The 25,420-nt window shown below is 37.6% G+C and overlaps 3 protein-coding genes and 1 pseudogene across 3 annotated transcripts; 3 read left to right on the top strand and 1 right to left on the bottom strand.

Moving 5' to 3' along the window:
* On the bottom strand, nt 4,941-7,207 carry LOC104790687 (nitrilase 2-like). The gene is made up of 5 exons (XM_010516467.2): nt 7,063-7,207; nt 6,801-6,980; nt 5,802-6,095; nt 5,427-5,708; nt 4,941-5,335 (listed from the first exon to the last, which is right to left on the bottom strand). The coding sequence occupies exons 1-5, from the start codon at nt 7,190-7,192 to the stop codon at nt 5,181-5,183; spliced, it is 1,041 nt and encodes a 346-aa protein (XP_010514769.1). The 5' UTR covers nt 7,193-7,207; the 3' UTR covers nt 4,941-5,180.
* Nucleotides 8,004-9,015, top strand: LOC104698826 (annotated as a pseudogene).
* LOC104698825 lies at nt 11,901-12,314 on the top strand. Its single transcript, XM_010414215.1, has one exon. The coding sequence runs from the start codon at nt 11,901-11,903 to the stop codon at nt 12,312-12,314; it is 414 nt and encodes a 137-aa protein (XP_010412517.1).
* LOC104698824 lies at nt 21,363-25,303 on the top strand. Its single transcript, XM_010414214.1, has 4 exons — nt 21,363-21,568; nt 22,766-23,175; nt 24,926-25,072; nt 25,128-25,303. Exons 1-4 carry the CDS (start codon nt 21,363-21,365, stop codon nt 25,301-25,303), a joined length of 939 nt encoding a protein of 312 aa, XP_010412516.1.

The following is a 25,420-nucleotide window of genomic DNA, read 5'->3' as shown; positions in this document are numbered from 1 at the left end:
ATCCGGACAACACCACCACGTGAAAGCTTTTCTCACCGGATATGAACATGATATTAAAAGGACATGGAGCATGCCTTCTCCAGCTATAGAGTTCCAATCAATGCCTAACCATTCTGTTTCAGAACTAAAGGACTGAGACTCTCTAGGCAATAACGCAAGTTAAATCGAGTAGTGCAGAAGGACGTAAGGGAATAACTAACCGGTATTGACGTGAGCAAGAGCGGATCCAGAAGAACAGATCGGTCGCAAGACGTCTGTAACTAGGGAACTTTCGAGAAACCATAGTGCTCATAGTCCAGCAATGACTTAGGTAACATAACATATTGCTGTCATTTCTCCATACCGCGTCAGTCGTCACGATATCTCACATGTTTATAACAAATTTTTTATAAGGAGTATACTCTAATACCAATCTTATTATGTAAAGTTGGATTTTGAAAGTTAGCCATTAACGAGATCATGACATGTGTCAAATTAATAATCTGACATTTTGACACATCATGACATGTGTCAAGTTAATAATATGAGATTTTGACGTGTGTCAAAAATTAATAGTTTTCAAAACAGCTAATTAAGATAATAGCATTAAATCTATAGAAAATTTACATATTTTTTATATCTAAAAAAAATTCCTAAATCAATAAGGAAAATTACCGAACTAATATATTTTTCTTTGTACACTATAATTACCGAACTTACATGTATAATTATATTATACGTGTTTTCTTATTAGATTTTGACATGTATAAACAAAAAAAAAGAATTCATTAAACATGTATATTATTATTAATCAATAAATAGGGAATAACAAATCTAAATAGAATAACATAAGTTATGTCAAAAGAATTAATATTTTTGAAACGTAATAGAACAGCTAATTAAGAAAATAACATTATATCTACATAAATTGACATGTTTATATCGAAAACTTTAATCTTTGATTTTTTTTTCTGATATAATTTTGCTTATCTATTGTGGGTCTTTGATTTGTGCATGTTCTTCAATGGAAGCTATCATATGCAATGATATAGGATCAAAGTATATAAAACCTGATAAATTAATCGAGTACGGAGACACTACTGATGGAGGTTCCAAAAGTGATTCTACAGATAGTAGCGTTATAAGTTTCGAAGATTAGTCGACTGTTGATGTTTCTGGTCAAAATCTCTTATGGATAATGTCAATGATTCCGGTACTGAAACAAAAGCTACTAGATAAAGTAATTGAGAAGCGATTTTGAAATTTGGGAAGTTAGAACGGTAAACCGTTTTAAAATTGGTTTCAAACCGGATTTATGCGGATTTTTATCGGATTTGATTCGTAAACCGTTTAAACTCAGGTGTATAGAGAAATATATGAGAACTTTTGAATCGGGTAGAAATAAGCTGAGAACATACGATTCGAGAATATTTGAGACAAGGTCATGGATCCTTTAACGTGATTATGACATATGTCATATATATTTTTTTTGTTAACCAAACATTAATTAGAAAAGTACTCCAGAATTGGTGACCCAACTCAGAGGGAAAGAGTTTACAAACGAAATAGATGAACTTAAAGATCTAGACGACCGAGAAGACAATCCTCTCTCAAATTCGCTGAACGAGGAATCTTGGACAGGGAGAAGAGAAGAAAGACGACCCTAAGCAGGTGGAAATCGTCAAGGATATTAGAGAAAGCCGACCAATCTTCAGGAGATTGAATCATCATAAGTAATTCGGCGCTGTCCGTCTCAAAGTGCTGACAAACAACTCCATTAGCGAGGAGACACTCCATTGCCCAAAGTAGAGCCTCCAATTCTGCATGAAGCGGGGAAGGGCTTCGACGAAGACATCTATCACCCAACAATAAAATCTGATCTTTGCCAACTCCACAACACTAATGTTTTGGATTGTTTATGAAGTTTTTATTTTGTATGTCTGAATTATTTAAGACTTATATATACCATCATGATTATAATTTTCAATTTTTTTTTGTTATGTTATATTACCTTTTTTTTTGAGCAAATATTATGTTATATTACCTTTCTTTCACTTTCTCAATAAAAAATCTTTATTGGGTTGGTCATAAAATTATTGTACTCGAGTTAATAATTTTAGGTGTAAATGTGTATTTTTAATGGTAAAACATACAATAAAATTATATGTGGTTATTAATTATATGTTGTTTTGATTAATTCTTTACATGTAAAATATTTTGTAATAAATTGTGAAATGTTCTTAAAAATTTACAATAACAATATTTGTAATGATGAGTATTTGGTAAAAGTTTTAGTGGAGTATAATATAGCTTTAGATTATTGTAATAATTGTTATAATATATTTAAAATATAAAAATATAAATAAGTGTATGAAGGTAAATACAAATATGATTTTTTCCTCTAATTAAAATTAATAATATATTTACTTTAGGAAATATTTTTTTTAATATTTTAAAAAAATTGTTTAGGGTTTTAGATTTATTTTCTTTAACAATTTTAAAATCCGCACATCATGTAGGCCATATCTAGTTGTAGATATAGAAGAGACTACGTACAAAGCACTAATTTTACCTTGAAACACGTCAAACTAATGTTTTTCTATATGTTCGTATTGATAAAAAAAAAATTATGAGGATATATTTTTACCTCGACTATTATTCATCCTATTATGTTCAGTAGGATCGAACCCGACTAAAAACAAATTATAAGACTATGCTAAAAACACACTCATGTAAATCTAAGAGAGAAGGCTAAGATTTGTTAAAATAATATAAAATGAAACCAAATTCTGAGCAATTTTTTTTTGTGTGTTGCATGCAAAGAAAAGAAGTGACGATGAAATTATGTCAAGGAAAAGAGGATGATCTAAGCTTTTATTTTGCGATGTTGTTTGTTTTTTTTTTTTTTGTTAACTCAGACACTAAATCTCCAGACTTATAGATAGGCCTGAGACTAATCTCTCTGGAGGAAGGGTATCCCACAGGTAGGATCCCCTAAGTATGCAAATGGGCGGTAAGTAATGGGCCTTTACCCATGTGGCCACATGGGTAAAGCTAAGCAATTATGCGTTTGGGGAGAATCAATCACTGGTCTAGACCAATAGGGCGACTCTTCCACTAAGGCTAGAATCACTAGCCCACCACCTCGCGGTTATTTTTTGTGATGTTGTTGGTCTATGTTTTTTCTTCATTCGGAGTTGTCGCTAGTTTGCATGTTGGTTAAGTTGTTGGTTTAGTTGTTGGAATTATGGTTTGGATTTGGTTATTTTATTTAGAGTTAATTGGAGTTTTGATACGTTTTTGAAACATAATTATCAAAATGATACACTCACTATTTACAATTAGAGAAACCCCCATTTGACACTGTTCCTCTGTTTTTCTTTTCTTTGTTTGCCATTCAACAGTTTTATTAATTACATTTGCTGCCATTATACTTTTCTTTTTCTCCCTATTTCTTGATTTCTCAAATAATTATTGATATATTTTTTTTATAGAAAACTCCATAGATACACAAAATCTATATTTTTTTTTTACAATTTCATATGAAATTTGTTTAATAATTTTTAAATATATTATATACATCTTTTGTATCCGTACACATTTTTAAGTGTACAAATGTTTATACACATTATTAAGTGTACTGATGTCTGTACACCTTTTAAGTGTACAGATGTTTAGACACAAGTGTACATATGTCTGTACACATTATTAAGTATACATATGTAATTTTTACAAAACCATTGCAGTACACACATTTGAAACTCTAAGTATTAAACAAATTACATTTGTGCACTTAAGAATATGTCAATGCATCTGTACACTTAATAAGGTGTATAAACATCTGTACACTTAAAAAAATGTACAGATACAAAGATGTAAAAAATATTTAATATTGTCAAATAAAATCATCAAACAAAATGCATATGAAATTATCATGAAAAAACATAGATTTTTTTATGTGGAAAAAATTTGGAAACAAAAGATATATTAATAAATATTTGAATAATTATAAAAAGATGAATGTGATGAAAAAAAAGAAAAAAAAAAAACTAAAAACAAGGAGACCCTTACTTGTAATTTTGCACATTTGGACCCAACCTCACATTTTCTCTATCTCACACCATCTCTATTACACACACAGTACATATGGGAGATTTTTCTAGTTTTAAATAGTAACTGTACTATAAAACCTATTTTGTTTCCAAAATGTATTGTTTTGCTAAGAAACCCTTTTATTTATGAGATTTGATTTGGTTTCTGCTGATTATTCGTTAATGATTTTATTAATTAATTTAATTAAATATTGTATGAAAATATTATGATATTGTGTTAAACAAAAAATGGACGCAGTCGTTTCAGTTACTGTTTGAACCTATGGGACGAAATAAAACGCATGGTTTCATTAATTTTGTTTTCTTTTTCAAACTTCCAACGCTTGAAAAATAATTAGAGAGAAAAAAGCTTACTGTGCGACGACACCGCCTGTGGTTGAAGATGGTGGTGACTGGTGAGTGACTGAGTGGTAACAACTAACGAAGATGGTTAGATAGCTAATGAAAACGGAAGCCCGACGATGAAGTTATATAACAAACCTTATAAAACCATATTAAGTCAGCAATATTGACGATACAAGAAAAAGAAAATAGACGTCCCAAACCCGAATAATAAAACGCATATATGATGGTTTAAATTCTCTGGTTTTGGTTACCATCTTTGTCCTAGCAATAATTAAGTAATTTAATGAATTTTCAAACTCACTTTTAGACTTGACGGCAAAATTAAATATTATTTCGTCTTAACTTTATATTTTTTCAGCTTCAATGGTTATTTGTGACTCTACATACACTGTTAACTTATCAAAAGATCTGTGTTTGACTTGACATACAAAGGAAAAATAAAGAACATAACTGAAACCAAAGCCTAATTCATAACAATTGGCTACATTGTTTTAGAGCTGCACATTATCCGAGATTCAAGAGTCAAATTGGATAAAATAATATGGTACAATCTTTAAATACAAGACTAATTGGTTTGATATTAAACAACATACATGGAGAGAACCCTGTCCAGTTGGTTCTCTTATATTATTGAAGAAAAACATAAACAAACTTAAACATAAGCATTAGAACATATTCGAACTTGACGACTCTGATCCATGATATGACTGACATTAACTCCGAGAGAGGAATTACAAATCTCGGCTAATTGTTTGAGTCATCCTCAGCTTTCTCCACCTTCGTCACGAATGTAACCGGTTTCTTTGGGTGCTCATTTACGGTCAAGTGTAAAACATCTGGTCTCGAGTAATGTCCGACCGCATCAAAGTACAACTTGGCTCTTGCTATATCACCAAGGTCTGGATGAGAAAAAGAGCGTTATATATATAGCCTTCAAAAATTAATCATTTCTGAAAGCCTAAGATGAATGTCAAAAAAAAGAGTATATACCAAGATCAGCTGTGATGAGACCCTCTGATTCAAAGTTTGGTCCGGCAAGAACCTGTCCTAAAGGTGAAATAATGACACTTCCGCCTTGGGAGACAATAGCATCCTGTTCTTTGTTGTCATCCATGTCCGTAAACAAGTAATCAGGATGGTCAGGGAAGTCTTTACGCAGGCAGAACTGGCAAGCTGACAACACGAAACATCCACCTTCTAGTGCAATGTGCATCATTGAAGATTGCCACTCCTTTGAACCATCAGCAGTGGGTGCACAATAAATCTCAATGCCTTCGTACCAAAATCGAAAATTGTTAAAAGAATTCATACATCAAATGGTTTTTAATATGTGTCACACTACACTGCATTAAAATAAAAGCTGACCTTTGGCGTACAATGCAGTTCTGTAGAGGGGCATCCTATTTTCCCAGCAAATAGCAGCACCGAGTTTGCCAATGGGAGTGTCGTAAACGGGGATGGTTGATCCGTCCCCTTGACCCCAGATGCAACGTTCCATAGTTGTCGGCATGAGCTTACGGTGCTTACCCAAGAACCGACCTTGAGGACTAAAGAAAAGGGCTGTGCAATAGAGTGTATACCCATCCTTCTCTATCGCTCCCACTACCAAGTACAAATTGTTTTTCCCGGCCAACTCAGCCAATCTGTCTAGCTCAGGGCCTGTCGATTCATCACAAGAACCAAAACATATGTGCAAGAAAGAGTCATTTTGTGTCCCAAGCTTTTGAGAGTGCTCAGCTAAACTGGAGCTATAAGCCTATAACACTCACTAACTACATGCTCGTTCTAATTAGTTTCCATCAAAAAGTGACGAAAATAGAGAACTCAGATCAAACTTTGTCCTCAAAGTTAACTTTAATTTGTTCATTCAAAAAAAAAAAAAAAAAAAAAAACGTTAGATTGTTCCGACTTAAATTCAACTGTCCTAAACGTATACACATATCCAGGACTCCAACCATAGCTAAAACCAAATAAAGGAGAAATCAAAGAGGCTTTTGGGTAGAAACTACTCGAGTAAACCCGATTTTTTAACCTCATATTGTTATGCTTAGAAACAGATAAGAATGTGTCCACCAAAACAAAACAAAAAATCTCTATAATTTAATAAGAAACTATCCTAAATATATTACATAAAATATTTCGTTGACAAAAAACAAAAAAGATATTAAAATATTATTTATTACAGTATATCATAAAGAAAAAGAGTATCATATCATACGTCATATACTATCAAATGGATATTTAGAACCGATAAGATTTGATCCGAGATCGGGTGGTGCACATACTACTAGACGTTCTTGTACAGTACTTGGAGATAAAGCACAAAAGAATTGAGAAACCAAAGTAAATAGTGGAATATGATACCAGGAACTTTAATAGCAGAAGCATGGTATTTGCGGAACTCATCACGGCCTTCCTCGTTGTGCACTCCTGCCGCTAAACCGAACCTAAACCCTCGCGGATAACCTCCGATAAACGCCTCAGGGAACAAGACCAGCTCCGCTCCCTTGCTCGCCGCCTCCGCAATATACTTCTCAGCCTTGTCTGATCGTTTCAATAACCATAGGATTAGATCCTGATTATCCACGAAAAATAATATTAAAATGATCAAAATTTAGTTCGTTACCTAGAGTGGCAGGAGTATTGTTATAGACGGTGGAGGCTTGAACGATGGTAACTCGTACGATAGAAGATGGGGCAACGCCGTCGACTGGAGTTGTGTTTTTGACTGTTAACATTTCTTTTGCACTGGACATTTATCAACTCAAAACCTTGAGAGACTTAGAGAGGCTATATATAGAGAGAGGCTTTTTTGTTTTCAATTACCTACCTTGAGAGTGTAGATGGGTAACGACAGGATTGAACCCGTGGTGGAAATGCAATGACGTGGACCACTAGGCTCTACCTCGTTCACGTGTTTTCTTTTCCTTACCAATGGTGTTTATGTAAGAAGAGAACAAGATGGTGGGATCCTCCACCTAAGGAAAGATATTGCGTAATTTATTCTGTTGTAATTTTTGTATTCATTGATTCACGTATTTTGCTTCATCACAACAGGTAATAAATAGTAGTATATATTATCATTTCTTACTATTTTCCTATATATATTATTCCCGTTTTAGATGGTCAATCTTTCTGTTATAGTCTCACAATCTTATCTAATAAGTTGAAGGGTATTTTTAGAAAAAAAAACTAAAATATGGTATTTTTGGAAAAAAAAAACTTTTTTAGTGGTATTTAGTGGTATTTTTGAATGTAATAATAATTGTGAGAAATGAATCTAATAAAAATTGAAATTAAGAAAACACTAGTGAGGACAGGAATGTATAATCCAAAAAAACCAATTTTTTTTTTTGAAGTAGTGCTAATCCATGATTTTGATTGTCCACACTATACGTTTCAAAGTTGTGGTGAACTGGTGATCCGTTATTCCAAACATTTACTGCCATTAAGATTTTTTGACCATCTTTATTTTATTACAAGTTTAATATTCAATTTGAAGCAATAATTTTTTTGTAATTTATTACTTACCTTTTTTTAGCTTCCAATGTCATTATTATAAATTAAATGTTTGAAACATACAAAAGAGAAAATACCAAACACATTTGTATCTTCTTAATTCTCAATATTGCCACAATGCTCATCAAACACATAAATTCTCCTTTGTTGTTGTCATTATTCGTGTTCTTAGCGTTTACAACTGCAAATTCAATGCTTATCAAAGACATGTACGCACTTTGTAAGGAGACAAAATAAGTGAATTTCTGCTTGAAATACATTGGAACGAACACACATATACTAGACGCAAACGGCTTTTATGACGTTCTTGTGATTGCTGTAACGTTAAATAACTAGTTTGTAATTCTTTTAATTATTATGTAGAGATAGATATATCTAAAACACACAGTGTATAGGTAGAAAATAGTGTTAAAACATTATTAACAATATCTAGTGTGTTTCAATTTTTTATAATTCTATACTGTATAAAAGTATAAAATTCTTAAATTCTATATGAAAGTATAGAATAATTCATGCATGGGACCAAAATATAGTATATATAATTCATGCGTGGGACCAAAATATAGTATATATAACTGTATAGGAAATAAACACTAAAACTAAATGTCTATTATAAAGGGAACAAGCCATAAACATGAAAATTGAGACACAAGAGAATCTGCTTTATTCCTTTGTTAAAAATAAAGTATCTTTATTTCTTATTGAGATTTATTATCAGATTTCTAAATGCCAAGACTAAGTGACCAATGCAGCCAGACACATCAACAAAGTCCGCCAGAAGTTTAATGGTCCGATAGGAACTCATAGAATAAATTTTTGTCTTGCGAGTTACCATGTAGCATCTAAACTTTTCCAAAAATGTTGGGAACACGCACATGAAGACATGGATGCAGCAGGTGCTCAAGCATCTACAACGGATGGTACAAACTATATGCGTGAGTGCGAAGAAGAATGGAAGAATGGACCGATACAAAAGTCTCTCGTCACCTTCTATAACACAAATGTTGTCAAACTATTATCTATTATTCAAGTTATTGTCTCTAAGATTTATGGCGGCTAGTTAAACTGCTAATATAATTCATATGCTTTCCATCATAGAGTTGTTTTTTGTAATACTTATTGGTTTAATGAATAAAAATTTATGAAGTTTTTCATTAGTTAGGATCATTATTATTGTGTGGAACATGATGTTTTAAGTCTCATAGCAACATTAAAGGTTCAACAGATCATTCAGATATGTAAAGTTAAAAAATAACATGTGTTAAGCTAGGGTTGTGTTGGTGCGGGATTTAACACCCCCAAAATACCGCCCTGAGCCAGAAAGATAAATTGATTACTTAACCGGGAATCCGGTTAAGGGTCCTAACTGATAATCTACTTAAGGCTTGTTCGGACGAAGAGGCCCAGCCCCATCGATGAAAAGATGACTTCTTGATTCGCCCGACGGCCTACTTGAGGAAGAGATGGGAACTTTCCACATCTTGTTTCGGACTAAAAGGAAAGTTAATATATTTTGTGATCAAACGAAATTGTATAAAAGGGGAGAGACTTCTCTATTGTAATCCATCCATCAATTAATACAATTCTTCTACTTTTACTTGTTCTTGAGCGAAAACCCTAACTTCTTCCTCAAGAGATTTCAATTCCCTTTTTCTAACTAATATTGATTCGAGTTCTTAGAGAGATAGTTTTACTGAATTTGTTTCCCCTAGTTTCTAAAGGTTGAATGCTTATAACAATTAATATGATCATGTAGAGTTCTTCCATATAACTTTGTTTGGTGGTGTGAAATCGAAATGAGGAAAATGACGGCTGAGTGGACAGTGCCACTAGACGAAAGACACTAATCAAACATCTAAGAGCATCTCCATCAATGTATTTTAAGAACGTAGCTTAACAAAATTTTATTATAAATTTTGAAAAAAGTTAGATTAAGAACTTCTTAATGTAAAATTTCATTGATCCATTGATAGTTGCTAAAAAGTTAGACTAAGAATTTCTTGTCTTCTTCTTCTTCTTGTCCGCAAACCTCATGGAAGGACACAAAGTGAAACACTAATCAGTCAAACAAGTTAATTACTGCCCCAATCTCTGTTTTTTGCATCCAACCACGCAATCTCTCCTTTAAGTTATGCTGTTCGGATTAAAAAACGCCGGTGATGCTCCAACCACGCAAGGCACCGCCGTCTCTGTCCGTCGCAACACCACCGCTTCGGTTGATTTGACCAATAGCCACACCGAACTCCCAGCTAAAACCGGAGTCGAAGGCAACCTCGACCAGGGGGTGGAGCGAACCTGCAAACACCCGGACGATCTCGAAGCAGAGCGCTTGGAGAAACAAGCTTCGAACGGGGAAACGATGCGTCTTACGGAGCAGCAACCTGGCGTCCGAACCGAAGACTCCTCAGGTCGTGCAACGATGGCAGTACCAATCCCGCAGGTTGTCTCCATGGAGGACTTTAAGGTCTTGCTCGGTACCATGACCAAGGAGATCTACCAGATGATCTTTGACACCAACCAAAGAGTCAATGCTGTCGTAACTCAGACAACCCCGTCAACACTCTCTGCGGAGCAATCGCCCGCAACCAGGACAGGCGATCTTACGCGTTGTCTCGACTTCTCGGACATACTGACGGACGACCAAGCGGAACGAAGGACTCTTCCTCCCCTGGCGACATCGGTCATCCGGCCGCCGAATCTAAACTCACGGATCCGTGAGACCTCGGTCATCCAAGCCACCCCTTCCACAAGCATGGGACCTCGCCTTGAGATTGAGGAAATCCAGTCGCAGATTCGCGGCATGAATTCTCTCCTCCATCGGGCTATCAGTACAGCCCCCGAGATCGACAGGATTGTCGAAGTTACTCGCCGTATTCCTTTCACACAGCGGATCCTGCAGGCCGCCATACCAAACGTCAAATTGAAGCTCCCAACCTAACTCGGAGATAAGGATCCCGTCCTTTTCATGATGTCGTTCATGGCAACCGTGGCCAAAGCGCGGTTTACTGACGAACAAAGGGATATTGGATACTGCCAACTGTTCGTCGACAAACAAGAACCAGGCGAGCCCATTGGAAGCTTCCCGGAGGATGCTGCAATCGCCGCTTTCAGAAATGGTCTACTTCCCGGTTCGGCCTTACGAAAAGACCTCAACATCCGGGAACCCAAAGACCTCGATGACGCGCTACATCGAGCCTCCCGATTTGCACTCGTGTAAGATGAAGATGCCCGGTTGGCCGCGAAAACTGTACCTGAACCTCCATCCCCCACGAGAGTCAGGAATCGGGAGGTATACCACGAGCCCTGAAAACACCAAGACCCTCAGGACCGAAAGAAGGGGATAGTTCACCCAGTTTCTGAAGTCGACGGACAAACTAAGTCGACACCCGATCCAAAGGAATTGTACTGCGACTTCCATATGGTACCTCCACGCACGAGTGTATGCACTTAAAGAATTATCTTTATGGAAAATATATGTCGGGCGAAGTAGAAGCCGTGTTTCAACCCCGAGGTTCCCGAGGGGGTAGAGGTCGCCGTGGAGGATGGCAGGGTGGTCGATCTAATGGTGGTCATGGGGCACACGGTCGCATTTATGCAAACAACGGCCCCACTAACCTTATTCCACAGCCAGCAAATCAGGTGTTCGCCGACAATCAAGAAGAGACGCCCAAAGAAAACAAGCTACCCGGTCCCCCAAAGAGACAACGGGGACAGAACCCCAAGCGAGCTAACTCCCCTCACCGAGGTCGAATAACCATGATACTTGGCCTGCCAGAAGATTGCACTGATTCCGTTTGGGCATTAAAAAAACGGGCACGCCAAATTTGTAGTCTTCAAGCGGCCTCGGACGAACCCCCGCTCTATTCGGATCCCATATCATTCACCGCGAAAGACGCTAAAGGGATTTAACACCCTCACTCGGATCCCCTGGTCGTCGAAGTAACTATGGGCGAATTCGACGTCGAAAGAGTCTTGGTGGATACTGGAAGTACCGTAAATGTTCTGTTCTGGCAAACATTAGAGAAGATGGGCATCACACCCGAGCAGGTGAAACCTGAGACCCGAATGTTGACTGGCTACGACGGGATCGTTAAAATGTCGATGGGCAATGTAAAACTGCAAGTGTGTGCTGGAGGAGTGACCCGGAAAACTAAATTCGTGGTCGTCGATGCACCCCCAATTTACAACGCCATTCTGGGGTCACCATGGATATACGCGATGCAAGCCGTACCATCAACCTACCATCTCTGCCTTAAATTCCCTAGCCAAACAGAAATCTGTATGCTCTATAGCGATCAAAGGATGGCCCGAACTTGTTCCATCATCGAAAAGAAGCAAAGGAAAAATCAGGACGCATAGCAATTACAGAGAGGGGACCATCTCTTCGGTCCTCATAAGCCAGAGCGAGACCTGCTCAAATCTATGGATCTATCACGAACTATCGGGGTGGGGGCCGAATTGGACGACAATGTTAAGGCACAACTCATCGCTTTCCTGCAAACTCGGTCTTCCACATTCGCTTGGTCGACAAAGGACATGGTCGGAATTAGCCCCAATGTCATCTGCCACAGGCTTAATATCGACCCAACATTCAAACCAGTTAGACAGAAATGCAGGCGTCTGGGTCCAGATCGGGCAAAAGCAGTCCAAGACGAACTCAAACGCTTACTCAAAGCAGATCAAATAATGGAGGTCCAGTACCCATATTGGTTGGCAAACCCGGTCGTCGTCAAAAAGAAGAACGCAAAATGGAGAGTCTGCGTGGACTTCACCGATCTCAACAAGGTGTGTCCTAAGGATAGCTTCCCTTTGTCGCACATAGACCGACTCGTCGAAGCCACGGCAGGAAACCAATTGCTCTCATTCATGGATGCTTTCTACGGATACAACCAGATCGCCATAAGTTTGACGGATCGCAAAAAAACGGCATTTATCACGGATAGAGGAACCTATTGTTATAAAGTTATGCTGTTCGGATTAAACCTATTATATGTATATATACACATACTTTATTAATGAAATACAATCATCGTCATTCCTTTCTCGTTAGTTCGGACAAAACTCATTAATATATTTTGAATTTCAGTTCGGACCGAACTGAAATTCTTTGACACCCTGACCAGGTGATTAAATTGCCTCACAGTGCACAAACTTACTAACGTAGGGATAAGCAGAACCCAGAGTATTTACTTCGCACCCAACGTCTATATTTCATTGGTAGGGATAAGCCAAACCCAGAGAATTTATTTCGCACCCAACCTTTAGTTTGGACGGAATTGTTAGCCGAATCCAAAGAATAGTTTCGCAGTCCGACTTCCGAACTAAAGTAAAGGAGAAAAGCCGAGCCCAGCATTTCGTCCTCCGAACAAACATATTCCCTTAGGGATAAAAGTCCCACATTAAGAATTCATCTCCTTGGCGCCAAGAGGGATTACTGTCGAACATAAAAATGACTTGATATAAGTCGGGAGACCTCCTGCTTCTTGTACATTGTACACATAAAAGTTTTTAAATTTGACAGTATTTCATAAAATAATGTTAATATAAAAGTGGTTCAAATCACTAATTGCAAGTACATCAATTATTCGGAACTGAGGGTAATCTCAGCTGCAATTTTTCAAGTATCTGTCCTAAGGCGTTTTGGCATAGGCCATATCAGCTGAAGTCCTGTTTTCTCCCTTTTGTCGGGACGAGATTCTAGTGCCCTGATCTTCTGTTTGGCCTCGTCGAGACGGCTGATGGCCCTTTTTCTCTTCACTTTCAAAGTGGCGACCTCGGCTTCCAGTACAGCTAAACGGTCATCAATCCCGTTCTTCTTCAGCCGATGATAGTAGAGTTTGTGGCTCTATCTCGATGAATGGATTCGATGTGCATGCCAAAAAATCTTCAGTTATGATTGATTCTAGGAAAGACACATTATAAGTTAAGTATAAGAATTTACCTGATGAACAAAGGCATGAGTTGCAGCGATCTCTATGTTATCGGCGCGTTTGTTCATATAGAAAGGTTTCACTTCGGAGGGCATGAATTCGCCGCTCAGAGAAAAACTCGGCACAGAGTTCACCGAGTAGTAGATTTCTTTGCAATATTCGATCAAGCATGATGGAATAGCAGTCACTCTGTGGAGACCATTCGCGATCCAGAATCTTGGATGAGCTTCAAGAAGTTTTAGTTTGCATAACAAATCGTTCCGCTGTAGCAAGGCGGCTGCGATATTCGGCATGACGTTCTTCAATCTGAAGAAGGAAAGTTTCCAGTTTCGCTCTTGCTTCCGGACTAACACGGAACATCAGCATCCATGAAGCTCGAATGTTCGGATAAAAAGGCATTCCCCTTTCGATAGCCTCCGAATTCGAAAACGTCGGGACATTATTTCCAATCTCAACTGGGGAATCAACACGGCCGACGGAACTTGACATTCTTTATGAATTTTACTTCGTTTCGAGTTTACGAATCAGAGAGAATTCTAGGATATTTGTACTAGTCCCCAGGGATGGATCTCCAATTCACGAATTAGGAGACATGACAAGGTCATTCTCTCTCAGTTCGGTGACGTCCAACACATCGACACGTTCCTCGGCCTGTGTTTTCTTCTCGTTGATCTTCGCGATTTGCTCCTCAGGAATGACTACCCCTTTTTCGATCAAATACCGCACCATCTCTTGAATCCCAAAAGCCTGGTTCAGCATATCCTCCTTGGGGCGAACTACCGTATTTTGCTCGAGCAGGTAGGCTTTCACCCTGTCCAATCGGGTTTGTGCCTTCTTCGCCGTTTGCTGCACTTTTCCAGATGAACCTGGCGGAGTCAGTTGACTTTGCAGTCCAGCTTGGCCTTCATTTAATCACACTCCCGCTGCAGTACGGATTTCTCTTCTTTGAGAGTAAGCGTCTGGAAGTTCAGATCGTCAATCTTCGCTTCAGAATTCGCAATGACTTCGTCTTTTTTCAGCGATAATAGCTTGTAGCTCCTTGATCATGTCATATTTGGCCTTGCTATCCGTTCGAACCTGTTCTAAGCATTCCTTTACTTTATCGAACTCGAATCCAGAAGTCGATACTGATTTCAACCGCCTATCGTACAATTGAGTCAGCTTGTTGATTTTAGCAGCGGTCTGTTCAACAAAAGAAAAGAAGAGAAAAGAAGAAGGAGTGTCAGATCGCCCATACAAAGTTCAAACAAGTTGAGGGAAAATAGTAATACAGACCATTAAATGGGATTTAGCGATGTCGAGGTATGCTTGTTCGAACTCCAATTTTCCTGCTTCTGGAAGAATCCGAGAGGAGATCTTCATATTCCAAAATAGTTCACCGGAGGCTGCTCGGCTCGTGACCAGGGGACCGTCACCAAAGTAGTCCAAGGCAAATCGATCAGTTCTGTCATTTCCCCTTTTTAGGCAGAATCAATCAGTGGATTCCAACCCGGCATCGTCATTCGAGCGTTTGCGATTAACCCTGGATTGCGATTCAGGATCCCCGATTTTCTTCCCCTTATCCTGCTTCTTCTTCTTCTTTTTTCTTCTCTCCCCAGTTTCAGGCGGAAGGATGTTCTGTTCGGTGGTCAGGGAGTTAGCCTCATCTAGAATCAAAGAAGGATCACCTGCTTCCACGGTGTCCTCCAACCCGACTATGTCGACATGTTCATCAACGTCTTGAACAGGGACGTTGTCAGATCAGCCTTCATTGAGGGAGTTTGGATGCACAGTTTCGAGGGCGCTAGCCTTGATTACGCATGATTCGATAGGTTCTGAGGCTTGCCCCAGCGAACTCGCGAAACTCGGGAACGTTGTCCTCGCTTTGCCCATCGCTCTTTCGACACAAATGCGAGTGATAAATTTCCACCGCCGATTAGTGTCAGATAGTAGTGCGTCTCAGACGGATTAATAACCGCAAGCTAGACGTGTTGGACAGAATGGGCGATCTGAAAATAAAGAACGGGAAGTTAAAACAAGTTAGAAGTGTTGTGATCGATCAAAACAAACGAGAAATTAAAAATCTACCCGGATTTCCATTCCACACTCTCCGATGGATGCCCAGCGGGCAGCCCACTTTTTGAAATTGCTAACTTTTTTGCTGGGGAGGAAATTATGTTTCGGTTTCATATTCACCTCCCATTTCTCCTTGCTTTTTGAAATTTTGAAGTTGGAAAGTTGTTCGAAGCATTGAACTCCGATCTTAATTCCCACTTCGGTCGCTATAGTAAGAGCAGCAACGAAGTTACAAATACTGCCTGTAGCGAATTCGCAGATCGGTATCCTGCATTGTTGAGCATACTGCGATAGTACAGCTGGAATCGGAAACCAAAGCCGGCATTCGGTGAAATAGTCTTCATAAAGACAAACGTATCCTTCCAGAGGGCTCCAGGGGCGTTGATCATCCTGTGGGATTATGATTGTAACGCCGCTGTGACACGTGGATGAGGATTAAGTAAAAGGTAAATAAATATTAAATCTCTTTTTCTTTATGGTTTAGATCGGATATTTTCTTCCCTAAAGTTCCAAAATTCGAATTTATTTCCGAATATTCTGAACTGAGGGGGGCTAATTGTTGGTGCGGGATTTAGTACCCCCAACATACCGATCTGAGCCAGAAAGATAAATTGATTACTTAACCGGGAATCCGGTTAAGGGTCCTAACTGATGATCTACTTAAGGCCTGTTCGGACGAAGAGGCCCAGCCCCATTGATGAAAAGCCGACTTCTTGATTTGCCCGACGGCCGACTTGAGGAAGAGATGGGAACTTTCCATATCTTGTTTCGGACTACAAAGAAAGTTAATATATTTTGTGATCAAATGAAATTGTATAAAAAGGGAGAGGCTTCTCCATTGTAATCCATCCAACAGTTAATACAATTCTTCTACTTTTACTTGTTCTTGAGCGAAAACCCTAACTTCTTCCTCAAGAGATTTCAATTCCCTTTTGCTAACTAGTTTTGATTCGAGTTTTTAGAGAGATAGCTTTACTGAATTTGTTTCCCCTAGTTTCTAAAGGTTGAATGCTTATAACAATTAATATGATCATGTAGAGTTCTTCCATATAACTTTGTTTGGTGGTGTGAAATCGAAATGAGGAAAATGACGGCTGAGTGGACAGTGCCACTAGACGAAAGACACTAATCAAACATCTAAGAGCATCTCCATCAATGTATTTTAAGAACGTAGCTTAACAAAATTTTATTATAAATTTTGAAAAAAGTTAGATTAAGAACTTCTTAATGTAAAATTTCATTGATCCATTGATAGTTGCTAAAAAGTTAGACTAAGAATTTCTTGTCTTCTTCTTCTTCTTGTCCGCAAACCTCATGGAAGGACACAAAGTGAAACACTAATCAGTCAAACAAGTTAATTACTGCCCCAATCTCTGTTTTTTGCATCCTCCATTCCTACTGTTTGATACTAGTATTCTATGCTAGATAGTCGAGGTTCTAAAACTCATGCTCCAGCTATTCCTATTGTTTGTATTTATTACACATGCCATGATATAAGCGTTGTGAATTTTTAGAGGAAGGAGCAAAAGGAACAAGATTTCACTTTCACTAGTACGTGAACATCAACAGAAGCAAAACAAAAAGATACAGGGGCAAGCATTTGCTCTTAGCAATCAAACCTTAAAAGTCCAAAAGAAGCTGGAGAAGGATCCTCTCTAAATGCTGAGCTTTATAGCATTTCCGTTGAAGTGACCAATATAAGCATAAATATTAAAATATCCATGTTTTATCTCCCCCAAGATTACAAGTAAAAATAAGAGACAGTAGTGTAGAGTATAGTATATAAAACAAGGGGTACCACCGGAAGCAAGTCTGTTCTTCTTGGTAATTCCCAGAGCAACCTGAAGTAATGGAGTTTTAAAGTCCCAATTCAGGAAGATGCGTTGGCGAAAGATCTCACCATAGTACAAAAGTTGAGACCAATTAGCACCTAACATTGTATCTATTGTATGAAATTCCTTTATTTAGGGAATGTAGAGATTTCTATAATGATATTTCTAAAACACACAAAGTATAGTCACTGTTTTAATTTTTATTATTCTATACTATTTAAACTATATAATTCTTAAATTTTATATAATATGAATGTATAGAATAAATTCATGTGTGGGACCAAAATTTAGTATATATAATTAACTGTATAGGAAAAAAACACTAAAACTAAATATCAATTATGAAGGGAACAAGCAATAAACATGAAAATTGAGAGATGGGAAAATCTGCTTTATTCCTTTGCTAAAAATAAAAATGCGTTGATTTCTTATTGAGATTTGTGACACTCGGATTTGCGGAAAGACTTAAAAGAATTGATTTGGCCACCTATTCACCAAAGTGCATTTATCTTTTCGGTCAAGGGTCCTGAGAGAACTCTAGAGTTAAACATGCTTGAGCTGGAGTAGTCTTAGGATGGACGACCTTCCGGGAAGTGACTGTTGGAACGTGATGCCCATTAAGGAAGGTCGGCTCATGGACTCAAATTGGACATGGGGACCATTAAGAGGTGGCGGTCGGGGCGTTACAAGTAGTATCAGAGCCGAACCCAGACGAGTGTAGAGTCGAGTGAGCTAACACTGTCGGGGGTGATAGTTTTGGTGCGCAATGAGGACGTTGCGATATGTTAGTGGGGGTGATTTGTGACACTTGGGTTTTGCAGAGAGGCTTAAAAGAATTGATTAGGCCACCTATATCACCAAAATGCACTTATCTTTTCGGTCAAGAGTCCTGAGAGAACTCCAGAGTTAAGCGTGCTTGAGCTGGAGTAGTCTCAGGATTGGTGATCTTCTGAGAAGTGACTGTCGGAACTGTGCGAGTGAGGACAAAACACAGGAAAATATTTTGTGGTGACTTGTAGGTATGGTAACAAGTCTTTAAAGCCTCCCGGACGTAGCAAACCAACCGTCGGATATAGATGGGCTTATGGGCCTAGTGAGAGGACTTAAGGCCCATTAAGGAAGGTGGACCCATGAACTGGGATTGGACAAAGGGCCCATTAAGAGGTGTCGGTCGGGGCGTGACAAGATTTATTATCATATTTCTAAATGTAAATCCAAGTGACCAATGCAGCCAAACAAATAAACAAAGTTCGCCAAAAGTTTAATGGTCTGATTGGGACTCAACAAATATATTTTTGTCTTAAGAATTACGAGTTAGCATATGAACTTTTCCAAAAAGCTTATGAATAAGCACATGAAGTCACGTATGCAGCAATGGCTCATATATTTGCAACAGATGGTGCAAACTATATGCGGGAGTGCGAAGATGGGTGGAAAAAGAATGGACCGATACAAAAGTCTTGCGTTACTTTTTATAATATAAATGTTGAAACTCTTATTTATTATATAAGTTATTGTCTCAATGATTGTGACATTCCATTTTGTAGAGAAGCTTAAAAGAATTGATTTGACCATCTATGTCACTAAAATACACTTATCTTTTTGGTAAAAGATCCTGAGAGAACTCTAAAATTAAGCAGCTTATGCTGGAGTAGTTTCAGAATGGATGACATTTCTGGAAGTAATTGTCAGAACTATGCGAGTGAGAACAAAACACATGAAAATATCATATAGTGATTTGTAGAGACGGTAAACAAGTCTATAAAACCTCACAGACGTAGTAATCCGGTCGTCCGAGATAGATGGGTCTACAGGCAAGGAGTGGAGGTAAGGCCCACTAGTCGAGATAAGCCTATGGATCATGTGTGGATGTGGGGCCCACGAAGAAAGGTGACGGTCGGAGCATTACAAGTGGTATTAGAGTCAAACCAAGATGAGTGTGGAGTCGACTAGGCTCACACCATCGGGGGTGACGGTCTTGTTGTGCAACAAGGACGTTGCAAACTCTTAATGGGGGTAAATTTTGACACCCCGGTTTGTAGAGAGGTTTAAAATAATTCACCAAAGTGCACTTATCTTTTCGGTCAAAGGTCCTGAGAGAACTCTAGAGTTAAGCGTGCTTATGCTGAAGTAATTTCAGGATGGATGGCCTTCTGGGAAGTGATTGTCGAAACTGCGTGAGCGAGGACAAAACACAGGAAAAGAATATGTGGTGATGTATAGGGACGATAAACAAGTCTTTAAGTCTCCCAACGTAGCAAACCGGCCGTCAGATATGAATGGGTACTGGGCCAGAATTGGACATGGGGCCCACTAATCAAATTAGGCCCATGAATCGGGTGTGGACATGGGATCTGCTAAGCAAGGTGATGCTTGGGCTGTTACAATAATTTATGTGCTTCTTATTTTTTTAGAGTTGGTTTTGTTTGTAAGAGTCAAGCTCGCTCTTCGCAAAACTAGATTCCACTCCTTGAAGATTCTTCCAGTCTCCCAACTCTTGGGGAAATAAGTTTACTTCGGAGGAACCTAAGTGTTGAGTTTACTCTTCACATAATTAGGCACCACCTCGCGACAATTTCATTCACTCTCCCATAGAGCTGAATTCATTTCTATCTATATTCAAACGAACTTTCAAGAGTACATACTCTTTCATACAATACAAGTACATAAACCGAGTTCAATCCTCACACTAAAATCTCATGATCGAACTAACGACTTTGGATCATAAAATGAAATTGGTCCTCTTGGACACCAAATCCAAATCCGAGCTCCATCCTCGCATTTACCAAGGTTAACCACATAAAGGTTTCCCTTAAAAGTAGTAAGGGCCTGATCAACACATATCTTAACTTGAAAACAACTCGACGGAGAGTTCTCTTTATATATTTAACTATGTTTGTAATCGTTGAACAAAAAAAAACTATGGCCCTGTTCTTTTGGTGATCCATGATATAAAGACAGCGACTGTATAAAACGACGGTGAACGTAATAGTATGAAAGCAAAACGACAATGTAAAACTGTAATAAAAGTAACGCCAGAAAAAATGAAAGTGAGATTGGAAAAACTGGAAATGTGATACAACGATTGTGGAGTCGTAAAAAAAAACCAGCGATTAGAAAATACTTTCACCTCATCAGTTCCAAAAAACTCAGCGACTAATTTTAAAAGAAATGTGTCGTCCGTTCAGCTTCCCTCTCTTTAATTTTCATTCGCAGTCGCTATTGCAGCGATCAATAAAACAACAGGGCATATGTTTGTGTTGTTTCACACTAGAATTTAAACGATGAATCCAAATACTGGGGGTTTTAAATTTAGCATGGTTTCGTTTCGTTCTTTATGTTTATTCTTAACTAGATTTTAATCCGCAGTACACCGCGGACGATTTTTTTTAACTAAATCTTTTTAATTTAAAGTTATATTTATCAATTTTGTTTGTTTTGTTCAGTGTTTAAGATTGTAAAACTGTATTTTGATTGCTAAATTTAAGATTATATAACTATATTTTGACTGTTTAAGATTATTTAATAAAATGTTTGAAACATACAAAAGAGAAAATAACAAACACATTTGTATCTTCGTAATTCTCAATATGGCCACAATGCTCAAACACATAACTTCTCCTTTGTCGTTGTCATTATTCGTGTTCTTAGCGTTTACAACTGCAAATGCAATGCTTATCAAAGACATGTGCGCACTTTGTAAGGAGACAAAAGACGTGAATTTCTGCTTGAAATACATTGGAACAGACACACGTATACTAGACGCAAATGGCTTTTATGACGTTCTTGTGATTCGGTAACGTTAAATAATTATTTTGTAATTCTTTTAATTATTATGTAGATATTTCTATAACTATATATCTAAAACCAGTGTTCAAGAAGCGGTCTAGGCAGCCGCCTAGGCGTCGTCTTCTCAGCAGACGCCTAGATGACCGCCTAACCCGCTTAAAATTACATACATTTTATTTTAATATTTATTTTTGATTTTTAAATTACATATAATTAAATTATTATGTTTTATATCTATATACGTAATTATAACATCTATATGTTGTTAATATAACTTAAATAAATGTATTTTTCTTACCGTTGTTTATAAATTTTTAATTTTTATAACATATATTTTAATATAATTATATATATATATATAATGTTTTATGTTGTAAACGCCTAAACCGCCTAAAAACTGTCTAGGCCCCGACTAAGCGTTCTAGGCGCTAGGCGTTGGGTCACCGCCCAGATACCGCCTAGCGCTTTCTTGAACACTGTCTAAAACACACAAAGTGTATAGGTGGAAAATACTGCTAAAACAAGATCTAGTGTGTTTTATTTTTATTTTTTTATTTTTTCAACTAGTGTGTTTTATTTTTTTATAATTCTATACTAGTATTTTTGCTGCACTTTTTTGCTCAAAAATATGTTTATGAAAACATTTACCATTAAATGCCATTTAATGCTTATATTCATATCCAAACAAGTTTAGTTAATTCTCTTTACTATCCTTATAACCAAACAGAATTAAAATATTTTAAATATCCATATACATAATATTCTATAATTAATATAGATATTTAGAAGATTTATTACATACTAAAAAAAAATTTCTCCTATCAAAAATTTTATTATTTTAAAATTTAAATATAGTGAATCCTCATATGATACATAAATTTAATAAAATGTATATTTTTCTGTATATTTTTTCTTTTTTATATTATGATTTGAATTTTTTAAAACGAACATATATTACTCAATTAATATAAAAATTGTGTGTTCAACATACATATATAGTAAATTTTCTGTATATAGTAAATTATAAAATTTTAAGAAGTTTAAAATTTATAACTGATATATCTAAATTTAGTTCTATATAAAAGTATAAAATACATTCATGCGTGGAACCAAAATCTAGTATATATAATTAATTGTATAGGAAATAAACACTAAAACTAAATATCTATTATAAAGGGAACAAGCCATCCACATGAAAATTGAGAGATGAGAGAATCTGCTTTATTCCTTTGCTAAAAATAAAAGTGTCTTTATTTCTTACTAAGATTTATTATCAGATTTCTAAATGCCAAGGCCAAGTGACCAATGCAGCCAAACAAATCAACAAAGTCCGCCAGAAGTTTGATGGTCCGGTTGGAACTGAAAGAATAAAGTTTTGTCTTGCGAGTTACCATCTAGCATCTAAACTTTTCCAAAAATCTTGGGAACAAGCACATGAAGACATGTTTGCAGCAGGTGCTCAAGATTCTGCAACGAAAGGTGCAAAATTTATGCGCGAGTGCGAAGAAGAATGGAAGAATGGACAGATACAAAAGTCTCCAGTCACTTTCTATACCACAAATGTTGTCAAACTATTATCTATTATTCAAGTTGTTGTCTCTAAGATTAGTGGCGGTTAGTTAAACTGCTAATTTAGTTCATATGCTTTTGATTATAGAGTTGGTTTTTTTGTAATACTTATTGGTTTAATGAATAAATTTTCTTGAAGTTTTTCATTAGTTAGGATCATTATTAGTGTGTGAAACATGATGTTTTAAGTTTTATAGCAACAATAAGAGTTCAACAGATCATTCATATACATAAAGTAAAAAAAAAAATAACATGTGTTAAGCTAGGATTGGTAGCTTATAACAATTTCTATGATCATGTAGAGTTCTTCCGTGTAACTTTCTTTAGTGGTGTGAAATCTAGATGAGGAAAATGAAGACTGAGTTGACAGTGGCTGTAACACCCGTAAACCGAATTCTTGGTTTGGATATCGGTCAACATCAAGGAATGATGTCAGTCGATACCACTAATCGGTTGGTGCTCAGATTAATTTTAATTTTTCTGGTTTGGCAAGGTTTAACTGGACAACCCCTAAGGCTCCTATTTAAGGTTGAAGTCGATGCTCGAGAGGCATTTTTGGCCATTTTTTGTTCCAGAGAGAAGAGAGAAACATAATTCCTTGAGAAATTGTTCTATAACGAAGAAGAAGGTTTTTGTGCCTGTTTTGGTGTGTTTTTAGCGTTGGAAAAGAGATCTGAGCATGGCGTGACGCTCAAAGGTTTATAGAGGGCTTTGAGCTTGCTGTTCTTCATTAGTTTCAATCAAACAAAGGTTAGTGCATGACCATGGCTTATCTGAGTACGAGATCTCTCTACTTCTGTGTTCTATGGTTTGGTGGATTGACTCCTTGCTTGTTTGTGTGTTTTTCGTGTTTCCTTTTGCCTTGTATTGGCTGCTTTGATGTTCCCTGAATGATTTGTGGCTTTGGAAGCCGAGTTTTGGTTGATGGTGGCTTCTGGACTCGATGATATGACATTAGTGTCTATCCACACTAGGAGGATGTCGGTCGACACCAACTCATGATGTTTTGCGAAGGACCGAGGAGGGTGTCAGTCGACACTGGAGGTCTGTGTCGGTCAACACTGGAGGTCTGTGTCGGTCGACACTGGAGATCTGTGTCAGTGTTAAGCAAACGGCTGACATGTCTTGTTTGATTCATGTTTTGGTTATGATTGTTGTTTATTGCTTTGAGATTCTTATTGCGTGTGTATATAGCCTAGTAGATGGGAGGATTGGCTCACTAAGTGTTTCTGGAAATACTTATGCATCTCTTTTGTGTTGCAGTGCAGGTAAAGACAAAGTATGATAGTGGAATCAAGGCAATGAAGAGGAGGATGTTCTAGTGGCTTGATTGGTTAATTTCTAGCTTCTATTAGGTTGTTAAAGTTGGATCATTAGACTATTGCCTAGGTTGCTAGTTCCTTGGTTCACGTTGTTTGTTTCAGAATTGTTGGTTTATGATTTGTAAACATTTATTGGACAATGGTTTATGGTTGGATAATTGCTGATTTAATGTTGGTTATTTCCGCTATTCGAATTGAATGTTGTTAGCTTGTTAGTGAGTATGGAATCACTAGTTACTTACTGTATTAAAAATAAAGGGGTCCGTTTGTTTCAGTTTGGTATCAGAGCCCTTACAGTTCTAGGTACGGATTCATTGTTCTTGCGTTGTTGTTGTTTAGATTTCATGTGTGGATTGATTATGTGAATTAGTTAATTGTGTGTGGCATGGGGTCCTAGAACATTCTCTTTGAGCCTTCAATGTTGTATGCTTTCGTGTGTGGTTTGACTTGATTCTACCTTTTGTTCTTAGTAGTGCAGTGGTTCGAGGTGTTGGAGTTGTTGGTCATGAATGTGGGTGTGGTCAGGGTTTGGCAGATTCTCGAGGCCAGTGAGAGTGTGGCCAGAGTTCCACAAAGAGGCACGTCAAAGGGTCATAAGCGTATTAGGAGAGACCTGAGGGGTTAGGTAGTGTGAGTGTCGGAAGTGCTGATAACCTAATTGTGGGGTTGCAGTAGGTGGAGCCCAGTATCGATATGATCGCTTGGTGGACTTGTTGATGTTGCTGTTAGAGCGGTTCCCAAAGGCGGTACCAGTGCAGGCTCAAGTTGTGCCGCCTATGGTGGGAGTGCAGCCGCGGGCTGCGAATGTTGAGGAGCTGCCAACCTACCTCAAGATGATGGAGCTATTGTAGAGGATCAATATGGGGTTTATATCGTAAGATACCGATACTGGAGAGTGGATGAGTGGTGGATGCAAATGGAACAGATTTCTGCGTTTGGTTGGGTGTTCTAGTCAGATGCTGGAAAAT

The sequence above is a fragment of the Camelina sativa genome, chromosome 6 (assembly GCF_000633955.1).
Source record: "Camelina sativa cultivar DH55 chromosome 6, Cs, whole genome shotgun sequence".
NCBI lineage: Eukaryota > Viridiplantae > Streptophyta > Magnoliopsida > Brassicales > Brassicaceae > Camelina > Camelina sativa.
Note: the sequence above shows the minus strand (reverse complement) of the source record. Positions and strands in the feature narration are given on the sequence as shown.

What these genes read in the sequence shown, in the direction of transcription:
- LOC104790687 (XM_010516467.2), bottom strand. Translation starts at nt 7,192, where the DNA reads ATGTCCAGTGCAAAAGAAATGTTAACAGTCAAAAACACAACTCCAGTC. An exon ending in CAATACTCCTGCCACTCTAG is followed by an intron (nt 6,981 to 7,062) that starts GTAACGAACTAA and finishes TGAAACGATCAG; the next exon opens with ACAAGGCTGAGAAGTATATT. An exon ending in TTCTGCTATTAAAGTTCCTG is followed by an intron (nt 6,096 to 6,800) that starts GTATCATATTCC and finishes ATGAATCGACAG; the next exon opens with GCCCTGAGCTAGACAGATTG.
- LOC104698825 (XM_010414215.1), top strand. Translation starts at nt 11,901, where the DNA reads ATGGGCGAATTCGACGTCGAAAGAGTCTTGGTGGATACTGGAAGTACC.
- LOC104698824 (XM_010414214.1), top strand. Translation starts at nt 21,363, where the DNA reads ATGGCCACAATGCTCAAACACATAACTTCTCCTTTGTCGTTGTCATTA. An exon ending in TATGACGTTCTTGTGATTCG is followed by an intron (nt 21,569 to 22,765) that starts GTAACGTTAAAT and finishes ATGAAAATTGAG; the next exon opens with AGATGAGAGAATCTGCTTTA. An exon ending in TATTAGGAGAGACCTGAGGG is followed by an intron (nt 25,073 to 25,127) that starts GTTAGGTAGTGT and finishes GGGTTGCAGTAG; the next exon opens with GTGGAGCCCAGTATCGATAT.